At 43.1% G+C, this 20,586-nt stretch overlaps 1 protein-coding gene across 1 annotated transcript in view; it reads left to right on the top strand.

Annotated features, from left to right (window-relative positions):
* The window catches only part of SLC4A8 (solute carrier family 4 member 8), an 80,253-nt gene that overhangs the window by 26,599 nt on the left and 33,068 nt on the right, over positions 1 to 20,586 (top strand). The window contains exons 4-14 of the mRNA XM_043883947.1: positions 602 to 737; positions 2,360 to 2,520; positions 5,052 to 5,240; positions 6,752 to 6,843; positions 7,795 to 7,952; positions 8,855 to 8,942; positions 9,861 to 10,007; positions 10,854 to 10,954; positions 16,717 to 16,891; positions 17,474 to 17,607; positions 18,975 to 19,220. Coding sequence (XP_043739882.1) covers positions 602 to 737; positions 2,360 to 2,520; positions 5,052 to 5,240; positions 6,752 to 6,843; positions 7,795 to 7,952; positions 8,855 to 8,942; positions 9,861 to 10,007; positions 10,854 to 10,954; positions 16,717 to 16,891; positions 17,474 to 17,607; positions 18,975 to 19,220 — 1,627 coding nt within the window. The remainder of the gene's footprint in view (positions 1 to 601; positions 738 to 2,359; positions 2,521 to 5,051; positions 5,241 to 6,751; positions 6,844 to 7,794; positions 7,953 to 8,854; positions 8,943 to 9,860; positions 10,008 to 10,853; positions 10,955 to 16,716; positions 16,892 to 17,473; positions 17,608 to 18,974; positions 19,221 to 20,586) is intronic.

Raw genomic sequence — 20,586 nt, 5'->3', positions numbered from 1 at the left:
TCCTTTTGATCAAATTCATCAGATTTCTAGTTTCTTATGGGTTTTCTTCAAGTGGTCTTACTTAATTTTTTTCTTTTCATGAAACTGCTTCCGAAGCATGAAAGTGAAAGTGAAAGTTGCTCAGTTGTGTCCGACTCTTTGCAACCCCATGGACTATAGAGTCCATGGAATTCTCCAGGCCAGAATACTGGAGTGGGTAGCCTTTCCCTTCTGCAGGGGATCTTCCCAACCCAGAGATCGAACCCAGGTCTCCCGCATTGCAGGCAGATTCTTTACCAGCTGAGCCACCAGGGAAGCCCAAGAATACTGGAGTGGGTAGCCTATCCTTTCTCCAGTGGATCTTCCCAACCCAGAAATTGAACCAGGGTCTCCTGCATTCCAGGTGGATTCCTTCCCAACGGAGCTGTCAGGGAAACTCCAAAGAATAGTTTTGTTTTTTTTTTAATTCTGGGAATAAAGGAATCTTTTTGATCTGAATTCAGGATTGTCTTTATATGTTTCACAAGCTGGAAGCCCCCCAGGTGCACTGAGTGTGGCAGGATGCTATTTCTGTCCCAAGTGGAGGTTGGGAGCAGACCTTTCTCTGTGGCTGCCTTTCCAGACACACCATCTCAGCGTGTTCAGTTCATTCTTGGCACTGAGGAGGATGAAGAACATGTGCCTCATGACCTCTTCACGGAGCTGGATGAGATCTGTCTGAAAGAGGGAGAAGATGCTGAATGGAAGGAGACAGCCAGGTGAGGTCCTGAATAGCCTGGGTTAAGGTTTGCTGGGGCAGGCAAATGTGTACCTTTCCGTGAGTGACAGATCTGCCTGCCTTTTATTTCTTCATGGTAGACGTGATGACTGACATGGGCACTGATGTTCTAGGGTCTTGCATAGGAAATCTTGATGTTGGCCTCTTTGTCATGTCTGTGGTAACACCTGTTCCAGTTGACCTTGAGCTGGGGATTGGTGACAGTAATGTGGAACGGGGGGTCCTATCTCACTTGTTCCTGGGCTCTTAATATTGTATGTCTGACTTAGAAGATGTCTGAGGGGGCCACCTTGGCCTAAACCTAGCCCAGCAGACATAGCCTTTTCCTGTGGGTGAGCCATAGCATAATTTTTTTTTTAAATTCTTTAATTTATTTGGCTGTGCCAGGTCTTAGTCACACCATGGGAGCTCTTATTTGCAGCACATAGGAACTAGTTCCCCAACCAGGGATCAAACCCAGGCCACCTGCATTAGGAGCGTGAAGTCTTAGCCTCTGGACCACCAGGGAAATCCCAATCATTTGAGGTTTAATTCACTGGAGATTCCGGAATTTTTGAGACATCTTATGGGACAATCCAACTTCATAGAGACCTCTGGGAAAATAGCCAGCCTGACGGTAGGCTTCCCTCGATTGGAGAGTGAGTACGCTTGTCTAAGGCTCAAACCCAAGAATAACTCTCAGATGAACCAAGCCCATGTCTAGGGTTCCTCTAGTAACTGACAAGTGAGCCTTCTGGGTGATACAAAGCCAGCATGCCTGAGCCTCGGGGAAGAGGATGAGGTGGATAATCAGCAAAGCATGGCTCAAGGTCTCATTGAAATAGCTCTTCCTGGATACCTGCTATATCCGTAGATGTGTTCAATGAGTGAAGTGAAGTGAAGTGAAGTCGCTCAGTTGTGTCCGACTCTTCGCGACCCTGGGGACTGTAGCCCACCAGGCTCCTCAGTCCATGGGATTCTCCAGGCAAGAATACTGGAGTGGGTTGCCATTTCCTTCTCCAGGGGATCTTCCCGACCCAGGGATCAAACCCAGGTCTCCCGCATTGCGGGCAGACGCTTTAACCTCTGAGCCACCAGGGAAGCAGAGGATTAAACAAACCAATTAACTTGATACCAAGCAAGAAGGCAATTAGCCTTAACATCCTGTCTTTTCAAACTTCTGAAGGTCACAAAGACCTTTTAAAAAAGAAAAATATGATCATTTTATTAATGTGATTTGTCAGTATATCCAAATGATATAGATTAGTCTGTTTTTTTAGTTGTACAAGTAATGCATGCTCACTATACAAAATGAGAAAATCAGGATAAGCAAAAATAAAAATTAATACCCCAGAGATAATGAGTAATGTAACATTTGGTGTCTTATATATGTGTGTGTTGTATTTTAATATTTTCCTTTAATAAAAATGGAATCAAGCTATACTCAATTTTGCAGTGGTTTGTAACCTACTTATTTCATGTGCCAATGCATGCTGAACATATAGACTAGATTACAGGGTTCAGTATGATTATTCAGGTACCTTTCTTTGTGACCTACATTAGAAACCCTCTCCTGAAAATTCTTCATTTTCTGTCTTTGGCATCTCTTTGTTATGCTTTCAGGTGGCTGAAGTTTGAAGAAGATGTTGAGGATGGGGGAGAACGATGGAGCAAGCCTTATGTGGCAACTCTTTCACTGCACAGTCTCTTTGAGTTAAGAAGCTGTCTTATTAATGGAACGGTCCTTCTGGATATGCGTGCAAATAGCATAGAAGAAATCTCAGGTAAGGTTAGGGGAGCGAAAGCAGAGGATCGTTTGTGGTGTGGTGTGGAGGAAAGAAAGAAGAAAGTGGCTGTTTGTGCTTGGGCAAGTCACTTACCTTCCTGACCTCAGCACCTTCAGCTCTAGGATGGGTTTCAAACTAAGAAACTTCCCTGCCTATTGCACAGGCTTGTTCTGGGATGCAAATGACAAGGCGTGTGGTTTTCCATTTGCCTGTTTGTTTAGCAAACATTTATTTTCTGTCTGTGCTTGACTATGTACTAGGCACAGGATACAGTACAGTTTCTGCTCTCAAGGAGCTCACCTCCTAGTGGGAAAAATGTGTGTGTGTGTGTGTGTGTGTGTTAGAAGCTTAGTTGTGTCCAGCTCTTTGCAACCTCATGGACTGTAGCCCACCAGGCTCCTCTGTGCATGGAATTCTCCAGGCAAGAATACTGGAGTGGGTTGCCATTTCCTTCTCCAGGGGATCTTCCCAACCCAGGGATTGGACCCATGTCTCCTGCATCACAGGCAGATTCTTTACCATCTGAGTCATCAGGGAAGTCCTAGTGAGGAAAATAGCCATAGGGCAGCTAAAATAAGTGCAACAGCCAAGCTCTAGTTTGGTAATAAGTGTGACTGGGAGCTCTGCAGAGAAAAGTGGGTTCAAGTGAAAGAAAGATTTTTTAATATGGCAACTAGGAAAAACATGTATGAAATTGAGCCAAAGGACCCCCCACTTCTTCAGCATGATGTGAAGGGGAGATGTCTGATGGAGTTTCCTAGTACAGGTGAGTGTAAGTTATTGTGTTTGGGGAATGGGGTTTGAGAAACACCTGGGTGCGTGTAAGGCTTTTCCTCGGCTTGTCTCTGTTTGGTTGGACAGATTTTTAAGTTTCTTCCAACTTTTCTTCATTACAAGTATCCAAGTAATTCTGCCTGTCTGGGATCACATGGGGACCTGGGGAGAGGTCAGCACCGATGGGATCTTGTGTTAGCACCTTAGTTACATATGTGAAGACTCTCTTTACAAATGAGATCATGCTCATGTGTTCTGGGGAGTTAGTATATAGTACACAGCATCTTTTGAAGGGGAGCCATTCAACCCACAACAAAAGAAGAGAGGAGTTCGGTGCATCAGTGTCAGATGCTGCAGAGAGGTCCGATGAAGTAAGAACTAGAAGCATCCACCAGATTTAGCAACTGGAAGGTTGTTGATGATTTTATCAGAAGCAGTTTCATTAAGGCAGCCACATTGCAGCAGGTGAGAAATTTTTCTTTTGAGAAGAAATAGAGAGCGAGTGCATGTGTGAGAAAGGGAAGGCAACAGATAAAGGGACACCTGGGATGGACGTTCTTCTTCAGTTTTTTCTTTCCCAAGATGAAGTATCCTGAAGCATGTTTATATTGTGGGACAAGGAACCAATCAATCTAAAAGTTAAAGAGAGAGAAATTTGGATCTTTGGCTTGAGTATTTGAAATAGATTTTCTTTTATTTATTGCTTCTAACACTTGGATAGTCATGGATGGAGCTGGAGTTGAGAATAGGTTGGAGTTTGGGAGGCGGTGGCAGGGGGTGGATGTGTAGGGTTTAAGTAAAACAGCTCTGGTCCTTCACATTAGGGACCTGAGGTATTCATGTTAGTGATAAGGGTAGGTAAATGGTCTCACTTGTAGTGAATCAGCACTTTATATATCTCATTAATTTTTCAAAACAATCTTCTAAGGATCATATTAGCTTCATGTTACAGATGAGGAAACTGAGGTACAGGGAGGTTATCACACAGAAAGTGGTAGAAGTGGGTGGGAGAGATGTGGACGTTTAGCTCTAGAACACATGCTGTTAACTTCTGTGCCAGCTGCCTTTCAGTAGCAGGTGTTAGGATTTTTTTCCCCCTCAGTTCTGCTGGACTTGGCAGGTCAAGATTGATGCTTGGTATTAATTGTCTGAAGGGCTTAATCAATTACAAATTATTTTTATGGATTCTACCTTCAAACAGCCATGTGGCCTTCTACAGTTATAGTTTCTCTTGACAATCACAGCAATGTTAAAATCTCAGAGGAAGAGAACCTAGAGGAACTTTGGCAAATGATAGAACAGAATGGCAATAATGTGGACATTTGAGTCAGACAGTCTGGGATTTGAATCCCATCTCTGCAACTCACTAGATGTGAGATCATGGGGATTTTGTAATTTTGGGGCCTCAGTTTCCTGATCTGTAAAAATTGTTATAATGCCACCTACTTTTCAGAGGTTTTATAAGGATCAGATTAGATCATTATGTAAAAAGTTCAGAGTGTAGTTCCTGGCACATGTTAAGTGCTCAGTAGTTTCCATTTATAAAAATAATGATTTGTTACATGAATACCGTGTAATGTGTCACAGCTGCTATCAGCAGTTAGCTCTTTCAGGCGCTGATACAGAGACTGTAACCTCAGTGACCCTGGTAGAACTGCTTCCCCCAACTCCGTATCCCTCACCTCACCTGACCGTTCCTTCTTTGGAATCATTGACCATCAGTTTGAGTGTTCATGTTAGCACCTGCCTTCCAGACCTGATCCTGGACCAGCAGGAGCTGTTCAGTGACCTGAATGACAGCATGAGGGTTAAAGTCCGGGAAGCCCTTCTCAAAAAGCATCATCATCAGAATGAAAAGAAGAGAAATAACCTCATCCCCATTGTTCGCTCCTTTGCTGAGGTTGGCAGAAAACAGTCTGATCCACATTCAATGGATAAACATGGTAAGATTATTAGGAGTAACTGCTTTCTCTTTAGATTAATAAGACATTTAGGCACTAGTTGGAGATGCTGAGTTACTAGAGGGTAGGAACAGCATTTCTCTAATATGCTTTCATGCTCACATAGTCCTTTTTGAGGATTGGCAAGATGGGTGGCTGGGACTGGCGACCATCATCTCTTGTGGCACTAAGGATGCATGCCTCAGATACATTTCAGTGGACCTCACGGGTAAGGTTTGTGCCCCAGAATGGCCTCAGAGCTGATGTGACTTGGGGAGTGTAGGGAAAGATCAAATTAGCCAAGATGGCCTGGTCAGGCTCTCTCAACCCTTGCCCTCTTCACTTTGCCCCATGTTTTATAATAATGATTATGTATCAGCTGAGATCACTTATAGCACTGCAGATGCATATTCCAAGATACTCGCTTGCCTGCAGCCTACTTTTGTTCTGTAAGTATATATAAGCTTCACTTGGCATGCCAGAGAGAGAGTTGACTGTGCTGCAGGGTGCTACGTTATGGCTGCATTGTGGTGGTGAGGCTGTGTTAAGGCTGTGTCTGCTGGGTCAACCACGAGAGGAGGGAATGTAGCATGTCCATTGCTATGGCTGCTGTGCCATTCAGGAGAGAATAAATGTGTTTGCAGTTCCTACGACTCCTTGAGTTTTCTTCCAGCTTCCCTGCTCGCACCTTGCCTACCCTGGGCTCAACAAAGAGTGTACACAGTGAAATACAGCAAGATAGTTGGTATAGTCAGCAGGATCAGCGAGACAGGGAGATATACACACTGGGGATAATTTGGCTCCAGAGAAGGTCAACTGGAGCTTTTTAGAAGTAAACAAATGTCTTAGATTAGGGAGGCAAAATGCAGTAGTGTAGACTCTTGAGTCAGATTTCCAGGCTTGAGATTCTGGCTTCACCTCTTGCAAAGATCTTGGACAACCTCCTAAACCTCTGTAAGCCCACTTTGTAGAGTAAGGATAATGATAAGATCTACTCCATCAGTCTGTTGTGAGGCTTCAGTAAGTTAATCCATGTAAAGCCCTGAGCCAGGTGTGTGGTGGGTTGTAAACATCTGATGAATTTCAGCTGCTGACTGCTTTCCGTTTCTGTGGCCAGGCTGGGGCCTAATCCATACTGGTCTCCGTGTCCCCACATTTACCAAAACACAATGTATAGCGGATATGCCTGGGGATCCATGTATTTGAAAAGTTCTCCATAGGAATTTATGGTGTGCACTCCTGGTTGAGGATTACTGCCTTTAATAAAGGAAGAAAAGAACATCACAAATGATTCAGGAAGAGGGCTCAGGGGTAGTAAGATCTCTGTGCCCCCTTTACTGCTAGCTGGTAGGTAAGGAGACAGGTATGTGTGGGTCCTCGCTTCCTAGTCACCTGAACCTCTTCTCTCTGTGGGCTTTGCGGAAGAGAACCATGACCAGCCAACAATGGATGGGGTGTGTCAAAGAGGGAAAAGGCAAGAATTCAGAGAATTCTGTTTGATTTTCTCCAAATAGGTCAAACTGTGTCTCCTCAGTCCATTCCAACCACAAGTCTTGAAGTAAAGAATGGAGTGAATTGTGAACACAGTCCAGTGGATTTAAGCAAGGTGAGCAGAGATGTGGAAGTTGGCTCACAGGCCTAAGCATATTTCTTGTGGAGCCCAGAGTCCTGTTGCTGGAGGCTGGGTAAGCTTTGGCATTTCAATATCCTTTCTCCAGGACCAGAGCCCCTTCTGCAGAAAAGGAGGCCCATCTGCTCATGTCTTCTTCCTTCTCCATCCCAGAGAGGGCTGACTCATCAGTTTTTCCCCCAGATTCAACCCGCTGAAACCCACTAGGCACCGATAAACCACCCTGATGCACACCCCCTGCTGTTTCAGAATTATTTTCTGGTACCTGCTCTCTAGGAGCACCTTCTTAGCTCCAAGGTTTTCTCCAAGGGTTTTGTGAAAACAATATTTTTGCTACTATCTCACAACTACTTTGTGGTTAAACTCTTCTTGGGGACTGTGACTTTGGTGTTTAAGGCCACTCCCACAGGATTCGGGTTCCCCTGAAGCTCTTGGCTCAATCCTTGATCTCCCAGCTGCCAGCCTTTGCTTGCTCTGGTCTCTTCCTGAAACTGTCTTTCCAAACACACAGATAGTATTATGTCACTTCTCAGCTCATGAGGCTCCCTGAAACCTCAGACAAAGCATCCGGGTATTTTAAAATGGAAACAGTTTGACTTGGAGTTTCAAAAATATTTTCTTTGAGGATGCATGGCATAATGGAATTCAAATCAGAACCCTAGATTTAAATTTTCTCTCTTAGAAGCTCTGTTGTTATGGGCAAGTCAACTTCATCTCTCTGGGTCTCGGTGGCTTCACTTTTTTAAGTAAAGAATGAGGCTGATTGGCCAGTCTTATCTACCATACAGAGGTATTGTAAGGATTAAGTGAAGCAGTGTGAGAAAAATATGTTAAATCATAAAATGATGCATGAATGTAAGTTGTGAGGAGGTTGATGGATGTGTAGGTGATGGCTCCCACACTGTCAGGGTGCTTTTAAATTTTCAGGTGGACCTTCATTTTATGAAGAAAATTCCCACTGGGGCAGAGGCCTCGAATGTCCTGGTTGGAGAGGTGGACTCTCTGGACCGCCCCATCGTCGCCTTTGTGAGGCTGTCTCCGGCTGTCCTTCTCTCAGGCCTGACAGAAGTGCCCATCCCAACAAGGTAAAGATGAGGACCGCAAAGCACAGTGCCTTCCATCTAATGTACAGGTTTATATGAGCTCTAGTGGAATAAACCAGCTAATGCCAAAATGTAGGATTAATTTGGACATTGCTGTTTAAAATTCAGCAGTGATCTCAGAAAACTGGAGTATATTTGACTAACTTCTGTGCAGAAGAATTGTAAGACTTTTAAGACTGTGACTGTGCAGTTTCTATGACCTGGGAAATTGAGACCCAAAGAGCATTCTGAAGACGTAGCAAGGACCACTTGGTATAGGGAGCCTGTCTTAATCTCCCCGTTCTGCAGAGCTTTATCCCAGGGAGACATCTCTGAGCAAAGGTTATCGATGTCTCTTTCCATAGTTCTGGCAGGATTTGTATGGTTTGCAAATATGTCCACATTTGTTCCAAAGCCTATTCATGCGCTCTGAAGGTGGTGATTCAGGTGATTCAGAGCCCCATTAATTATGGAGTATTCAGATGTCCGGGACACAATTTAGACTCCTCTGCAGGGCTTGATCATTTCAATTGCCTTATTCTTCTCCTCTCCCCATCATTTTCTTGTTAGAGCAATGAATGAGATTCAGATAACCTTGAATTTGCACTACAATGCCATGTTTTGAAAAAGCATCCTTTCTAGAGCAAGGAATTGTGTCTATGGAAACCCTGAGAATTATAACCACATTATTGAATGGAGTCGTACAGATAGCTTCCAATGACTATAGTAGAGCTATTAGGTCAAGGCTACTCAGATTGCTCCATCATTAGTTTGTCTCCTTTTTTTTGGCGTTACTGTGATAAATTCTGTTTGATAGAAAAGAGAAATGTTCTGTTGTTTAGAGAAGAAAGATGCAACTTCCTTATATTTACGTACATAATTTCGTCTTTTTTGTGTGTTGCCAGGTTTTTGTTTATCCTATTGGGTCCAGTGGGGAAAGGTCAGCAGTATCATGAGATTGGCAGATCCATGGCCACCATCATGACAGATGAGGTATGCACACCACTTCTGCTTTTCATGTGTTCATCGCATAGATGTTCATTGAGTGTTTACTCTGTGCCAGGCATTGTGCTAGTTGTTGGGGGTAAAATAATTATTGCTGGAAAGCAATGCAGGTTATGTTTTTGAGGACCAAGCCCTCTTGGATTTTCCTTCCTCTGTCATCTCTCCCTTTTGGAATAATCAAGGATGCAGAGAAATCTTTTTTTCTGGGAAAACTATTGCCAAGTGCGATACCAAGTAGGAAAGATATTAAGGCTGACTTAACTTTCTAGAGAAGATAGTTAATGAAGTGTATCCAAGCTATTTACATAAAGAAACCTCACTCCCATTTCACGTAAATGAGACCAGTTCATCAGGGAGATGCTCTTGGGCATTGTCATGTGAATGTACTAGGGTTACTAGACATTTCGGCTGCCCCTGCTGCATCCCTGGTGAGGACTGTGCTACTCAGGTAAGTTGCAAAGTAGGGCCTTGTAAAGGCATATGTCTTAGAGGCAAAGGGAGATGGGGATGTGTTTTATCAGCTGTCTTTGGTTGGAAGGCATATTTCATGGAGGACCTTTATTAGAAATTCCATCCAGATCATCCATCATGATCAGGAAAATTTCTCATGCATTTTGGCTTTTGTTCCATTCTTTGAGGAGATAACAGAATTACAAAACTTTAGAGTCATGTCTTATCTCTTTCTATACTAATAGACATATATTTAGGTTTTTTTTGCCTCATCTTTAGATTCATTTTTAAAACTCTTTTATCCCTGTACTTCTTAAAGTACTAAACTTATCTACATTTCAGAGCCCTATGACAAAGATAAAAACCAAGAGGTTTTATCAGTCTTTTACCATATCCATTGGTTATTGTTTAAGTCAGGTGACTTCCATGCTTCCTGAGGATTTTTTCTTTTCTTAGATTTTTCATGATGTGGCTTATAAGGCAAAAGAGCGAGATGACCTCCTGGCAGGGATTGATGAGTTCCTAGACCAGGTGACGGTGCTTCCTCCAGGGGAGTGGGACCCCTCCATTCGAATTGAGCCCCCCAAAAATGTCCCTTCCCAGGTAATGTATGCACATGAGCCAGTGGTGGCTTAGTGTCACTTACTGAGGGCCCACCATGGACACAGCAAAGACCATGTTGGTGTATGCTAAGTAAACTGAGATGTGGTTCTGTTGCAGGGTGCCTAGAATGTCAGAAGAGTAATAAAATATGAATATGCAGTAACATTGATTGGCCAGGATTACCCTGGGATGAATTTTAAGCTAACTTTTGAAGGATTGATGTGAAATGGCAGAGAGGAGAGGAGGGGGCATTTCTTGGGAGTCTATGAAGAATGAAGCCACTAAATGAAAAGAGCTTGGTGCATAGAGTGCAAATAGAGTTCCCCATACTTTTTTTTTGAGAGGTTAAAGATGGAAGAAAACTTCTACTATACACTGGTCCCTGGGCCAGGTGCTGTACATATGCTAATTAAATCTCTCAGTAACATCTCCAAGCAGGTGTTGTTATTCTTTATTTAACAAATGAGGAATAAAAATACTATCTTCAAGGTTTTAAGGTAATGATTACACAGACAGATTTGCAACTTGAACTTAGGTCATATCTGATGCCAAAGCCTTCACGTTTCTATTTCTGGACAAGACAGAGGAGTCAGGTACCAGTGGAGAGGAAGAGAAATTATTTGTTGTCTTTTGTGTTTTTCAGGAAAGTCAGTAAACTGTCCCAAATCAGTAAATGCATCTGAAAGCTATAAGAAACACTTGGGTATTTTGGGGGCTGCTTTTGGATTCTCTCATGCTACCCTGACCCCCGCCATCTCCCACCCTCCCACCACACCTACCCCCGCCATAGCAGGAAAGACAGAATAGGTGGTTGACTTTGCTAATTGTGTGGTCCTCTGTTAAAAGGAGAAAAGGAAAATGCCTGGAGTTCCAAATGGAAACATTTGCCACATAGAACAGGAGCCACATGGGGGCCACAGCGGGCCAGAGCTTCAGCGCACTGGGCGGTAAGTTCTGGAATATTTCACAGCTAATACTGCTTACTGGACAGAAGCTATATAAAGAAATGAGTCATCTTTGCTTTCAGCCTTCTTCTCTATAGTATCTTTATTGGCTGGCAATGACTTTTCAAATGGGACCACTGACAATAAGTATTACAATTCTATCAAATACTGTATCATTCATTCAAGTTTCTCAAACCAGCTACCATGTTCTGTCTAACCTTCTATCCTTCCCACACATTGTTCTCCCTGATTTGAACATTCCTCCCCATCTTCATTTCTAGGCTAACTGCTACTTGTCCTTTGATTCAGCTTAGGTGTCCCTTTGGAGAGTCTCCCAAGACACTCTTTAGAGGAGGTTAGGTTATTCCTGCCGTGTGATGTCACAGCTTGGAGCCCTGTCCCCTGCCCAGCTCCTACCCTCAGCCTAGTCCCCTGTTATAGCCCTGATCAGATTTTATTATTATTTCTTGATTTGATGTCTTTCCTGCCAGAATGTTTGCTCCCTAAGGGCAGGGACCCCACTGTATTCCTAACACCTAGTTCAGTGCCCTGCATAGAGTGGATACACAGTTATTATCTGATGAATGAATACTATTAGAATAATGACTGTTCTTTAGCACTCGTGGACATGGCATGGATAAATATTAAATGGTTATTTTAAGTTAAGACATGGATAAATTTTAAATGGTTATTTTAAGTTAAGAAACCCTTTGGGGTAGGGAAATAAGTACTATTTTAGGTGTGTCTGAGAATAGGCAACTTACTCTTCTGGGCCCAAATTTTAAGGACAGATGTCCAATGAGGAGGTTCTCTGTGGTAGATGAGGAAAGAGGGTCCCCAGGCGGGGATGCTTTATATTCCAGGTAGGAAGGTAGTAAAAGAGAATGAGATTTGGGGTTGGAGTGGAAGGTTGGGACTATGGCTCTGGCATTGTAGGTTGTGCTTGTGCCTAAGAGGGTCTGCTGGGCAGAGATTCTCAGCACAGGACTCAGATGATGGAAAGGAGCTTTAATGTCTACTCTAGTGCTTTCACTATTTTTTTCTTCCTTCCTTGAAGTTGCTTTCCTTATTTCTTTATCTTTAATACTCTATCCAATAGAAACCCAACATTTGTTTGTTTTTTTGGATTGCAGAGAGTGTTTATTTTTCCACTCTTGGATATTCAGGGACAGACAGGAGAGGAGACTGAGAAGCTGACAGAATAGCATTTAACTAGCAGTGTTGATCGGGATAATTCATCCTGGCTGGAGGAATATATTCGAGGGTGGAAGGATAACTGGGCTCTGGGAGGGATTACTGGAGGAAAGGACGAGCCCTTTGATGGAAGGGATCACTGAAAGAGGGATCAAGTTCCAGGAGTAAAGTTCATATTTTCTTTAAAGTTGGAGGAGGTCTGAGTTGTGGCAGAGGAGTCCTGGTATTGAGAAGCATTTCAAAGGATACATTTGTCTTTAGAATAGTTTCCAGGATTGAGACTATCTTAAAGGAGGTGGTGCTTTTTTAAGGGGAAGAGTCTTGGGTATGGATTTGATAGAATTTCAAAGCTATGATTTATCCTTTTGAATACAAAGGATGTTCACAACTCAGGACTGAGAGTTTGAAAGTAGTAGAAATGAGGCCAGCAACTTTCCTTCAAACATGATCTTTGCAGAGATGAGAGCTCAGCTTTGTGTCAAAAAGAGAATAAACTAGGGTCCCATGCTTTTTTAGAGGTGGGTCACTTACAATCAATTCCATGTGGGTGTTTGGGAGCCCATTAGATTGGATCTATATCTAGACCAAATACAGGACCTGGGAAATGGTACCTGACGTCCTCAAAGAAAAATCCATATAGCCAGGACCATCACACACTTAATCACCAGCCCCCAGTACCTTTCCTCACAAGTTCAAATGGGGCTTGAGGACATTCTTCCGTAATGCCGAGTGGGGAACTGCTGGAATTGACAAAGCTGAAAGGAAGGGTCATCTAGACTCAGATCCTCACTCTATTTGGTGTGCCTCTTCCTGAGCTCCAGAAGTTTCCCTCAGAGCCCTTAGGAAAAGACCTCAAGACACATGGCTTTCCTCTTCTTGTAGCTTTTTCAGCTCGTATCGGGGATCACAGTTCAGGCCAACTCAGGCTCCTTTCCCAGTCTCAAAGTATGTAGGGGTGAATATAAACCTTCCTCTACAGATGAACATCCTAGCGTTTTCTGGCCCTTCCTGGACTTCACAGACTAAAACTATATTAACCTGAACTCTGTATTCTTTGTACCTTTAGCTGTGTTTCTTTGAGGTGGTGCACAACCTGGGGACACCATCCTAGTGGATGGAGAGGTACTTAAGATGTGGTAGTATAGGCTCTAAGAAAGTGGGAGAGGAGGCACAGTTGAGAACAGCCTGAGTTGTGTGTGATCTGACCTCCCAAGCCAGGGACGAGACAGTGTCTTGGGCCTCCCTGATGTTGACGGTAGATCGTGACACCAAGGCATTCCCATGCAGAGCAAAGAGCAAAGTCTGACTAGAGTTGCTAGACCAGAAACTTCACAGCACGGAACATGCTCTGCTGAGGGGTTTTCCCAAGTAGCTTGGTATACCTCGTTGGAGAAGCCACTTTGGGGAAGGGTTGATGAAGATAAGTATTGGGAGTTACTGTCTCGATGATCCCAGCCCCTTGAAACAGATTTCTTCCCAGGCACAGCAGACAATTGGATGGCTGGCCTGTCCCTAAAGCCCTCCTCAGAGGGCTTCCTAAGTTGGTGCTCTAGAGTCTAGTGGCCCTCCCCACAGGTAAGTCCTTTCTGGCTTCAAGCTTAAATTTGTGGCCCTGTGTGCCTCCTGCCACCCCAAACTTGAACATCAAGGATAGTATTGAAAGGGAAAGGAAGTCTCAAATGTATGGAGGAAAGCATCCATGTCTGGTTATTGTCTGTGCCAGATACTCGATTAGGGTCTGTATGAGTGGGGAATGAGGCAGATTTCAAAACAGGATTTGAAATCGTTTTGTTAATTTATGTTATACCATCAATAGGAGCCTCAGATCTTTTCTCTCCCCTTTTAGTCACTGCTAGGCAGACAGATGTCCTTCCTTTCTATGGCTTCTTATAAATCCATTTCAGATAAATCTTTTGCCTATTACTCATAGACTCTCCTTCTGAATAATGAGCCTCGCACATCCAGGAGGACCAATCATGGCAGCTTCGTAGGGTGAGGCTCACTGCTGCAGAAGGTTGTTCTCCCAGAATAATAGCCTTCAGAGGAAGGTCGTTGGTGTTTGGGAGGTAATGCTGTGTTGGCTAAGGATCTGGAAAATCTTGAATGCTGCCCCGAACTAATTGCTGCTGCCCATAAGGTCCTTGAGGGGCTGTCTCCTCAGAGGGGGAAAGCAAGACCCAGTGACATTTTATTACAGACTGTAACCTGGGTCCCAAACCCTGAGGTGGAACTCCCATGCTCCTTCGACCCTGTAGATAGCTCCTTACCTCAGCTGGGTCTGCCAGGCAGGCTAGAACCAGAGCAGGTCACAAGGCTGACTTCGCCTCTCTCCTCTAAACCCGGGTCCAGACTGTGATGTTACTGCTGTAGGTTGAGGAAGAGTAAATCCCAACTGTGCCCTGCAAACCAGAAGAGCAGATGGGTCAGATAAAAGAGCGTGTGCCCTGTGTCCATCTGCATACCCATTTGACCTAGCTAGATGAGAGAGGGAGCTTTTATTTTGCTTATAATTGGAGTATAATTGCCTTACACTGTTGCGTTAGTTTCTATTGTACAACAACTATGAATCAGCTATATGTATACATGCATTCCCTCCCTCTTGAGCCTCCCTCCCACCCCCTCCACCCCCCCCAACATTTACCCTTCTAGGTCATCACAGACCACCAAGCTAAGCTTCCTGTGCTATATAGTAGCTTCCCACTAGCTGTCTGTTTTACACATGGCAGTATGTATATGTCAAAGCTACTCTCTCAATTCATCCCACGAGAGAGCGAGCTTTTGAATGGAGAAAGAAAGCTGGCTAGGCCTTCTCCCCTGGCATACAGATCCCAGGCCTCATAGGACACCTCTAGGCTCCTGAGCACAGAGAAAGAAAGAGCTAGCTAAAGCCTCCTCTCATGAGAGAGTAGATTGGTGTTTTTTAGTTTTTAGTATAGAACATTTCAAACATAAACAAGAAGAGAGGACACTGTAATGAACCCCCATGTGCCCATCAATAGTTACCAACATTTTGCTAACCTTGTTTCATATTTCTTCAATACTTAATTGTTTTATTTTTATATTTTCTAGATTATTTTAAGCCAAATCACCAGTAACTTGTCATTTCACCTGTAACTACTTGAGTAGGTATCTCTGTTCGATAAGGACATTTTAAAAAACAGCTATCATTCCATTATGAAATCTAATAAAATTAACAATAATTCTTTACATTGTCTCATGCTGAGTCCAAATTCACCTCTCTGTGATTGTCTTGGCAACATCCTTTTAGAGTTTGTTTGACACAGGATCCAGTGGAGGTTTGCATTTCATTATTATGTTCCCGTTCTATAACTTCCATAACAGATTGCCTCTTTTTTTTTTTCTATGCTGTTCATGTGTAGAACAAAGTAGGTAATTTGCCCTGTGGAATGCTGAATGACTCTTCAATGACTCCACTCTTTAAAAATTGCCCCTGTCTGGACATACTCCTTCTTCTTGGTGTAGGACATCTCATTCTTCATCTTTCTCGTCCTTGGGAAGTGGAGAGGGATCTCGAAGTCCTGCCACCAAGTCCTGTTGATTCTGCCTCCTAATTGGCACCCAATTCTCTTTCCAACCCACAGCCTCCAGCCTTGCCTCATGTTTCCTTCATGACACTCTCACTAGAGTGATCCTTTCCGAATGCCTGCTTACTTATACTGCTTCCCTGTTTGAAGTCCTTCACTGCTTCACACACTGTTGGGATGAATTTCTGTTTCCTTTTTATAAAGCCCTTTGTGACTTAGCTTTTCCAACATCTCTAGCCTTGTCTATTGATATTTACCCCTCACATTGCCTTATCCAGTCATAACTCCTTCAGCACCTTGAACGTGCCAAGCGCTGTCACCTCTAGGCATCATCCACGCCAGCCCCTCTGCCTCACCTGGTACTCCCGGCCCATTCTCGAGTCCCAGCTGAAACGCCCTCCCTGTTCTTGTGGCCATGGCACCCTCACAACACTGCCCCCTGTGCCAGACTGTTCATCCTAGAGAGAGAGAGCTGTGTTTGCCTTGCTACTGTTGCATCTCCAACACCTGGCACAGTGCTTGGCATGAAGTATCTGTTACTACTTGGCAACTGCATGAATGATTATGCTGATTTCTAGAGTAAGGTGAGTAGTTCAGAGTTAGAATATACATGTGATAGGGGCTTTTTATCTAGAAAACATATAATAAAACTAACAGTTTTAATACCCTGATAGTTTTGTTCATTGCTTCCTAACAGCTCAGAAGTTGAAGTTTGAAGCTAATACTTAATTTCATGTTAAATTTTGGGAACTTTTTATTGAATGGGTGTTATGCATAACAAATTAATTATTTTTATGCTTGGGATAATCATTAAAATTCATGCATTTGGTTGCAAATAGAATCCATGTTGGAATATGGCCAGAATCCATGCTGGCCCCAAAGAGAATCTCTTGTGCTTGGGGTCAAATTGAAGCCAAATGTTAATCTCCATACAGAGTGCATTTGAAGTGCTTTCAGATGTGCTCTGTTGACTTGCTTTAGTGGGAGAGGGACTGCATTAGACACCTGTCTGCCGTGTTTCTGCAGGCTCTTTGGGGGCTTGCTGCTGGACATCAAGCGGAAGGCCCCCTGGTACTGGAGCGACTACCGGGATGCCCTCAGCTTACAGTGTTTGGCCTCCTTTCTGTTCCTGTACTGTGCCTGCATGTCACCTGTCATCACCTTTGGGGGATTGCTGGGAGAAGCCACCGAGGGGCGCATAGTAAGAACTTTTGCCACTTCTAATGGTCCCAAATGAGACTAAAAATATTATGAAGGTAGCCAGGTCTACTGGGAGGAAAATTTCCTGGGGGTGGACTGAAGAGATTGGTTTCTTCCTGCTGAATTACACAGTCTTCTGACTTCATGCCAATGAGCAACACCACTCTCCCTTTAGACAGACCCTCTTCTGCCTGCATATCAATTTAGGTAGCCGATTCTCCTGGTGTATTGCCCATTGCTCCAAAGATAGAAAATTATATATTGATGTCATCCGAAAATAAGATTTAAGCTGACTCTGTGTGACAACCCATAATGTGAATGGTATCATTGTGCTTTCTATGTATATTTATAAATAATGAATTGAGTGCATAGTAGATTTGTTAAGGAATCATATGTAGATAGATTTGGGGACCTAAATTATTGAAGCAGTATCCATTTACAAGATTAGACTATGTACACATCACTCTTGCTGAGACAAAATACAAACAAGTGGCTTGTCAGGTGCATTGGAGAGCTAAGTTAGGAATGTATGACTCATTTCAGATGGGCTGTGGACTCAGTGATGATTTTTTTCCCTCTTTAGAGTGCGATTGAATCCTTGTTTGGAGCCTCCATGACTGGGATTGCCTATTCCTTGTTTGCCGGCCAGGCTCTCACCATCCTGGGAAGTACTGGGCCGGTGCTCGTGTTTGAAAAGATTTTGTTCAAATTCTGCAAGTAAGATATTTGGTTTTCTGAAAACTCTATCTGGATGTGTTAGTTTGCTATTAGGTTTGAATGTTAGGGTCCTAGGAGAGTATAAGCAGTCAAAAGCATCCTGTGGTCTGTCACCCTGCCCCAGGTAGGACCATACCTAAAATAGCAGATCTCCTGGCCCTAAGAGCATATTAATGTCCCTCAACTTTTGGCTTTTTTGACTTTTTATCTTTAAAAACACTTTCCCTAGCTAATCCAAACTCCTAATGAAAGTTTCCTAATGAAAACTCAATTTTCATTTCCAGTCAATTTTTCTTTTTAAAAAATTTAATTTTTTAATTGTATGGATTTTAAAAAATTTTAAATTGGAGTATAGTTGAATTACAATATTGTGTTAGTTTCAGTTGTAAGCAAGGTGATTCACTTATACATATACTTATATTCATTCTTTTTCAGTTTGTTTTCTTATATAGGTTATCATGGAATATTGAGTAGAGTTCCCTGTGCTATATAGTAGGTCCTCGTTTGGTATCTGTTTTATATATATGTAGTAATGTGTGTATGTTCATCCCAAACTCCTGATTTATCTCTCCCTCTTCATGATTCCCCTTAGGTAGCCATAAGTTTGTTTTTGATATCTCTAAGTCTGTTCCAGTCAACTTTTAATTGGAGTTAAGTGAAGTGAAGTCGCTCAGTCGTGTCCCAACTCTTTGCGACCCCATGGACTGTAGCCTACCACATTCTTGGGATTTTTCATGGGATTTTCCAGGCAAGAGTACTGGAGTGGGTTGCCATTTCCTTCTCCAGAGGATCTTCCTGACCCAGGGATCGAACCCGGGTCTCCTGCATTGTAGGCAGATGCTTTACCATCTGAGCCACCAGGGAATTCCCAATTTGAGTTAATAATACTCAAATAATAATACTCAGTTAATAATACTCAAATAATACTCCCCCTTTATATTCTGATTGTTGGTGGGGAGTCAGCAATGCCCTCATTTTCCTACTTTTCCTATAAAATCTTTCTTTCATTGTGTATTAGAAGTAGGAACACATAGAACAAGGACCAGCTCTTTCTCCTTAGCTGCAGGAAGAGGATCTTAACCACGTTGGGCAGGAATGGCAGAAGTGGATAGTGGACAGTTTGCACCTTCTCCACTGTCCCTGTCCTTGCTGTGGGAAATATTACCTGTAAAGCAAATCTTTGTGACAACTGTCCCAGGACAGCCTTCAGAAGTAAAGTGCAGTCAGAATTAGGGACAAAGTAGCTTGCAGTACTGGGACTGACAATAGCAGATGAATTAACCACATTTCTGACCCTTGCCTGTAATGCAGTGGGTCAGAATGTAAAGCCGTTCCCTGACTTTTGATGAACTTTGGTCTTGTTTCAGAGACTACGCTCTTTCATACCTCTCCCTGCGAGCTTGTATCGGACTGTGGACTGCCTTCCTATGTATTGTCCTTGTGGCAACTGATGCCAGTTCCCTTGTCTGCTACATCACTCGTTTCACTGAAGAAGCGTTTGCCTCCCTGATTTGCATTATTTTCATCTATGAAGCAATAGAAAAGCTGATTCACCTGGCAGAGACCTACCCCATCCACATGCATAGCCAGCTGGACCACCTTAGCCTGTATTAGTGAGTATGCTTCTGCTTCTTTTATTTTTTAAAAAATAAAGTGAAGAGCCTGAGTATAATGGCTGAGGTAACATGCCATGTGGTGCTTCTAGCTTCTGTTAAGGAAGTGTGTTGGCCCTCTGGGAAACAGAGCTTAGACATGAATGTGGAGACCTGGGGGTCTGCCAGAGGAGAACAGTCAAGAGTGATGAGGGGGGAACTTCCCTGATGGACCATTGGTAAAAACTCCACCTTCCAAAGCGCAGGGTGTGGGTTCAATCCCTGGCCAGGGAGCTAAGATCCCACATGCCTCACAGCCAAAATTCTAAAACATAAAAGAGAAGAATATTGTAATAAATTCAACAAAGACTTTAAAAATTACCCACATAAAAATTTTTTTTAAGATAATGATGGGGAAGATAGCTTAAGAGTAACAATCAGAGAGGACTTGAGAAATGCTTTCCAGAGTATGTCTTTTGGGTCCAGGCACTGAAACAAAAATAGACTGCAAGTGTAACAAGGAGAATTCAAGTTAGTTGTTGGGATAACTTCTTTTGCAAAAACTTGTGAGACTTTGGACCACATCACATTCTTTGTGAGTATATATAGGCTACTCTTAGGAATCATTAGGTAGAAAATATTAATAATTCCTTATAGGTCTCTTACTTTGTATCCAAAAGGTCTAGAAATCTACTTTGTTGTTCAGTTGCCAAGTTGTGTCCAACTCTTTGCAGCCCCATGGGCTGCAGTATGCCAGGCTCCCATGTCCTCTACTATCTCCAAGAATTTGCTCAAATTCATGTCCACTGAGGCAGTGATGCTACCTAACAATCTCATCCGCTGTTGCACCTTTTCCTCCTGCCTTCAGTCTTTCCAAACATCAGGGTCTTTTCCAATGAATCGGCCCTTCGAGTCAGATGGCCAAAATATTGGAGCTTTAGTATCAGCATCAGTCCTTCTAATGAATATTCAGGACTGATTTCCTTTAGGATTGACTGGTTTCATCTCCTTACTGTCCAAGGGACTCTTAAGAGTCTTCTCCAGCACCACAATTTGAAAGCATCAGTTCTTTAGCGCTCAGTCTTCTTTAAGGTCCAACTCTCACGTCTGTACATGACTACTGGAAAAACCATAACTTTGACTACACGGACCTTTGTCAGCAAAATGATGTCTTTGCTTTTTAATATACTGTCTGGGTTTGTCATAGCTTTCCTTCCAAGGAGCAAGCATCTTTTAATTTCATGGCTGCAGTCACCATCTGCAGTGATCTTGGAACCCAAGAAAATAAAGTCTGTCACTGCTTCTACTTTTTCCCTATTTGCCATGAAATAGTGGGACTGGATCTTCATTTTTTGAATGTTGAGTTTTAAGCCAGCTTTTTCACTTT

Source organism: Cervus elaphus, chromosome 3 (assembly GCF_910594005.1).
Source record: "Cervus elaphus chromosome 3, mCerEla1.1, whole genome shotgun sequence".
NCBI lineage: Eukaryota > Metazoa > Chordata > Mammalia > Artiodactyla > Cervidae > Cervus > Cervus elaphus.
This window is presented reverse-complemented; position numbering and strand designations above follow the sequence as displayed.